This window comes from Bemisia tabaci, chromosome 9 (assembly GCF_918797505.1).
Source record: "Bemisia tabaci chromosome 9, PGI_BMITA_v3".
Taxonomy (NCBI): Eukaryota; Metazoa; Arthropoda; class Insecta; order Hemiptera; family Aleyrodidae; genus Bemisia; species Bemisia tabaci.
The window spans coordinates 6,460,197-6,466,244 of NC_092801.1; the positions used below are offsets into that span (position 1 = coordinate 6,460,197).

At 40.0% G+C, this 6,048-nt stretch overlaps 1 protein-coding gene across 2 annotated transcripts in view; it reads right to left on the reverse strand.

Annotated features, from left to right (window-relative positions):
- LOC109033281 (FGGY carbohydrate kinase domain-containing protein) overlaps positions 1-6,048 on the reverse strand; it is a 175,425-nt gene that overhangs the window by 140,422 nt on the left and 28,955 nt on the right. Inside the window, exon 1 of one of the 2 annotated variants that reach the window (XM_072304227.1) lies at positions 1,138-1,303. The exons of the other annotated variant lie outside the window; for it this stretch is intronic. Within the exon in view, the coding sequence (XP_072160328.1) occupies positions 1,138-1,179 (42 nt within the window). The 5' untranslated portion in view covers positions 1,180-1,303. Of the gene's footprint in view, positions 1-1,137; positions 1,304-6,048 lie in introns of those variants that run through there. 2 annotated transcript variants of the gene reach the window in all.

Here is a 6,048-nt window from a genome sequence, read left to right on the forward strand (position 1 = left end):
TATGATATTTTTACTCTACACATATGCCCGAATACGCATCATAAGGGACCTATGTGCTTCCTAAGTTGCCAAGTATTAATTATTGCTTGATGATTGGTCTAAAACATTCAATACAATCAGTAAAAATTAACTGTCTCCTACGAGATTCGAACCCCCGCTCGCACAAAAAGGGACGTCAACAAAACGCTAGGAAGGTGTCGTTGACAACTGAGCTATCTCCGATCACGTGGTGTGTAGGAGAAAAAAGAACAGTTAAGTGATCTCGGACGCTGAGCGGGGCTTCACAAAAGAAGACCTTGAGGTTTCGGCGGTGCGGTGGTATGAGACAACGGATGAAGCGCATTTCTCTGTGAGACATTGTTTGCCTATGCTTTCATGTGTCACAAGGTTCATCTCAGCATGCATTTGCTATTGCGGCAGTAAACTGAGGCAATATTTCTGTATTCATGGATTAAATCCATCAATCGAGTTCTGATTTTGGCTCATATATCCGTAACGGGTCCTCCAGAGCAATTTTCCACCTTGTACGATGGTTATTATTTCTTTACTTCTATTTTTCAAATTTGAGGTGGGATAATGGCGGCTTCTCAAGAGCACCGAGGTAGGCGATCTTTTGCACCAACGAACAGAAAACTGATGGCGAAAAATAACCAATCAGAACCTCCCAAAAAAAAGAATTTGCCCAAAATCGGAACTTCGTGGTTCTGCGCAGATTTACCAGTCAGACACGACATCTCAAGGTAGAAAAAAACTCGCTGAAAGCGAATTTTAGAAATCAACACAACTTGACGTAGAGACATGATTGGCTAAAAAATACAACGGTTTTTGATACATCGGAAAATCAACCAAAAATCGAAGACTGGGCGAAACGCTCAAGGTCGCAGGGGCATAGGGAATCCCATAGCGATAGCAACGGAACGATTGTAATATCATGGGGAACTCCGTTCCCATGACAAAAAAAAAAAAAAAAAGTCTTGACACTGGAGCACCAGCAGACCGGGTCATAAAACGAGTCAATGACGAAGCATTTAAAAGAAGCCGGCCTAAATTCCCTCACACGAAATCCTAGGTTAGTCGTTAACAAGAATCCAGACCAAAATCACCAAAATCTAGTTATTTTTCAAAACCATCACTTACCCTTTTCACGTCAGTAGGTCTGTAATTTTTAGCAGAGCACATTCAACATCAGGATTTTCGAAACTACTTAAAATTAAAGCTTCTTTTAATTTTTTTCCGGTGACGAGGAACATATGCACCTCTAAACATTACAATTTTTCACTATGTGAAATTTTATTATTCGGAACTGAAAACATTCTTTTAACTCTTTCACGTCCTCTTGAATAACAATAACGAGCCTGATGAAGGAACGATTACACACCGTATCAAGATGAAACACTTGATAAAAATTCAGTCATTGCACTGTTGGCTGTCGTAACACAATCGCTTGTCAGTTGAAAATTGCAATCGAGAGGCCTGGAGGACAAAGCGCATGAGTGCAGTTTTTGAAAAAATTGAGAAATTGATGATCTCAAGTAAAACCAGTCTTAATGCATATTCTGTGAAAAATTCGCTTCCAAATTCCAATTTTTAAGCATAAAAAAGTCAGTTTGAACTCTCTTTTCGCTAGAAGGATCTGGGTAATTTCTAAACTTCAATTACGTTTTTCTCGAAATAACAAATACTGCGCTTATGCACCTTGTCCTTCAAGCCCCTCGCAATTGTGTTGCACCGTGCTTGCGAATACAACCCAAAAGCTCTAAAAATGTCATCATGTTCGGGCAACAGTTTCTTCAGGACGAAATAGAGACAATTTAATGAATGGAAGGCATTTGCGCCTCTTACGCTGAGGAACAACATGCAAAATTTTAAGGCCTAGACACACTCGGTGATTGATCGCCGCGAGTGAAAGACGAAAGCCAATGGAGAGCCTCGATCCATTGACGTCGATATATCGACATCACGGCTCTCCATTGGCTTTCGTCTTTCACTCGTGGCGATTATTCGCCGTGTGTATCTGGGCCTTAACTAAAAACTGTCAAAAATCGAAATGCGCATCTGCACTTTCACCATCGATGTATCGAGGTTTTGAATTTTCACAATTTTCATGCATCAATGGCGAAGAAGGCGTGTCTCAATTGTAACGTTTAGAAAACCTCTGATAATTGTTTAAGGTTCGGAAGGAAAACCACAATTAAAATAGATGCTTGCAATTTCCGGCCGAAAGGGTCGCGGCAAGAGCATGCCTTCATTCATTTCACTTACTTTAAAAGTAACCGACATTTTAAGTTCACATGGTAAGGAGGACACCAAGTAACCCGAACGTCCAATTCATAGTTTTCTGGTCAGTCTTTTTTCAGGTTAAATTGACCAAATCTTTGTCTATCACTTTCAATAATCAGCCGGCAGGGAGTTTGTCACGTCATGCAATTTTTTACCAGTGGCGAGGCATGAATGATCGATTATCGATCTTCCCCCATTTGAAGCTGTGGTAAAGAATCGATTATTTAGGTTTAATTACGAACACCCTGCTTATCGATCCTTTCCATAGGTTTAAATGGCAGATCAATCGATATATCGCATAGCACATCACGCCGCAGTGGTTTACTTTTCTACGTTGCGTTTAAGTCTCCGAGCGCTAGGTAATCCAGCGGGGTAGTGGTGCTATTCAGTCAAGCAGTGACAATTAACTTCGGAGCCTGCGGGCTGATTATTGAAATTGATAGACATAGCGATAGACAAAGCAGACGAGGGGAAAATAGAGCACTCCTATCGGTTGAAATGGGTGATTATGATAGACTTAGAGGGAAAATGATAGACTAAGTAGGGTTACATTGACCAAATATTTAGGTTGAAAATTGCAACGTTGCTAAAAATCAGGCTCAAGCTGCCAGGAATAAACTTGGATTGCATTGGTGATCCAAATCGCTTGCTACTCGCAGTTGCAACCTCTGATTCAGAGTGACATGGAGAGAAACAAGAGTACATCAGTTCAGCGGGACACTTTTTCTATCCCTATGAATAACCTATACGGTTTCGGTCAACTGGACTAAAAATTTGGTCGGTCAATCAAGTTCTTTGGGTCGATCTGATCGGGGGAAAAGTCACTCGAAGTAACTCAAAGAAACCAAAACTAACCATAAACACGGGAATGTTTTTGAATTCTCTCGCTCCCCTTGCGGGTAAAGAAAGTATCGTTAGCGTGACTAGAAAATGAAATTTCTTCATTCCTGCATGTGCGTTTAACGGTGTCAGGAATCAAGAAAATCATACCAAGTCATTTCAGTCGATCGGGCCGAAAAAGTGTAACTCAAAATAACCGAAAGCAACCATGCACACAAACATTTTCGACGGGTTGGAGTAGGGTCATAGTTGATATAGACATATTTTTGCTAGAAGGAACTATGCTGCCGTGCTAAAGAAAAACGCCGTATGAACCTTCAGGCGTTGCAAAATTTCCTTTGATAAAATGCGAATTTCCTGGTAAACTTATGAACATTTTCCTCCCAATTTTTCGAGTAATTTTGTTCGCAATCTCACCTTAAGATTCTGAAAATTTGACGGAAAAGTATTCATAATTTTCCTCAAAAATAAACATTTTATCGAAGGAAATTTGGTGACTCTCAAATGTTCATACGGCGTTCTTCCTTAGCACGGCAGTATGTTGCATGATGCAAACCCCACGCACTTGCTTTTCTTAGCATAAACACGTACATGATACTGCCGTGCTAAGGAGAAACGCCGTATGAACCTTCAGCGGTTGCCGAGTTTCATTTGATAAAACACGAATTTCCTGGTAAACTTATGAATATCATTCTTCCAATTTTTCTGATAATTTTGTTCGCAATTTTACCTTATTTTCCGGAAAATTTCGAGGAAAAGTGTCCGTAACCTCTCTAAAAAAAACCAATTATCAATGGAAACTTGGCAACTCTCGAATGATCCCCTGCTAAAAATGGCGAGTACAAATTAATAGAAAAAAATGAAAGTCATATGAATAGAATTTCAATTCACATGAATAAAATTTCAACACATACGGACAGAAGAACTTCAACTTATATAAATAGACTTTAACTCACATGAGCAGAATTTCTCCATCCAGTTTTTGCCAACTCATATGACCAGAGGTTTCACCTCATATGACTAGAGATTTCAACTCACATGAATCCAGCGTTGAACCACCGTGTCCGATATCTCAGAAACTAGTCACCGCATCAAAAAAATCGTAAGAAAAAAATGTTTTTATTTTTCGAATTTACTTACTAAGTCGGCGTCCTCTAGTCAGAGATAGCACTTCTGAGAAATGAAAAAAAAATTACATTCATATGAGTTGAACTTTTCTACTCTTATGCGTACAATATTCTAAGAATATAAGTAGGATTTTTACTCGTGTAAGTAGGAAGTTCTACTCATGTGAGTAGGCGAATTCTGTATGGCCTAGGTACTCTTAATTTTAGCAGGGCCATACGGCACCGGCGTTCTTCCTTAGCACGGCAGAATATGACGTAAGGCTTCCTCTTTCCAGACCCGCAACGAACGGAATAACCTCATTGTGCGTCGAGGCGTTCTCATCCAATATGGTCTTGAATCGCATTCAGCACTAATCAAATCATTTTTCCCTCTTTTTATTATCTTTTTACTTTCAATCTGGTTCAATTCCTCCCGCCTCGGTCCGCAGACCGCTCGGTCCCAGTTGTGCACGCCCGCCTTCGCAATAAATTATGCGACGTCATATTGCTCTCGTTCCGTTGCCCCTTCCGACGTTGTGGCTCATTATTTTTGTTCAGCGGTGTATCGCGGATTGCATACCGAGCCGGGCGCTTGCAGAACCAAGGCGGACGACAAGCCGACCGTAAGAATTCTGTGAATTGACGGGTTGCGGAGTCGGAAAATGTATAAACCCGACGTCGCCGGCTGAATAGTTTCGAATGTCTAAAACTTCGATGGATTTCGCTATTATTTTGGACGGATCTTACAATAGTTCTAATCGGAATCAGCATAACTTCATATCACGTTGCTTAAGTTCTCTTGTGTTTAAATTTTTTAGCAGAAAAATTACTTAAAGTGATTCGATGGAGGTCATTTTTCATGTCAAAGCGACGTGCGATATATCGCATATCGACGGTGAAAGTCAGCAATCACATAACTCGGTTTGCGACGTCGCAGACTTCCTGTCATACTTTATCTTTTATATGGAAAAGTACTCAACGGCAATTCTTTAAAACTGTCATGATTTTTCTTCTCAATGCGAAGAAAATTCTGCAGAAACTTCAAGAAAGAATATCAATTTGTTCTCCTTTAAAAAAATGACGTAGAGGCGGAGATTTTCAGACACCGCAAACGAGTTATGTGATTGCCGACTTTCACCGTCGATATATATATATAGCTTCATAATATCTGCTACTTGTCATTTGCTTCAAATTTAGAGATCGCACTTCTGTTGTCATGAGACTTAAGAACTCATGTACCAAATTTGACAAAGAAATTCGATGTAATAAAGGTGTGGTTTTTTTAGAGGAAAAATATCGCACTCGATACTGATATCGAAACTGCACTCGAATGCGATATTCTCCCTCTAAAAAAAAACACGCCTTTATTACGTCGAATTTCTTTGTCAAATTTGGTACATGAGTTCTTAAGTCTCATGACAACAGGAGTGCGATCTCAAAATGCGAAAAAAATGACAAGTAGCTGAAATTATGGGAACCAATTGATGCGATATATCGCACGTCGCTCGGACAAAAAAATGGCCTCCATCGAATCACCTTACTCTCTGGGTTACTAAACCTTGTGTTATTTGTATTTAATATCCTTAAAGTACCAGGTGGGTTTATTACGTGGTGACTTATTGAGTATTATTGGAGCATAATTCCTGGACCAGCCCTCTTTTAAAAAGTCAAAAGACTCGAAATAATTTCAAATGCGCTAGCGCTGGAATGGCGAGGAAGTAATGGGAGTATTAAACTGCGGAAGTCAAATCGCGATCCCCTTTGAGGGGCTTGGGGAACAAGGCGCATAAGTGCAGTTTTTTATTTAAAAAATGGCATGTTA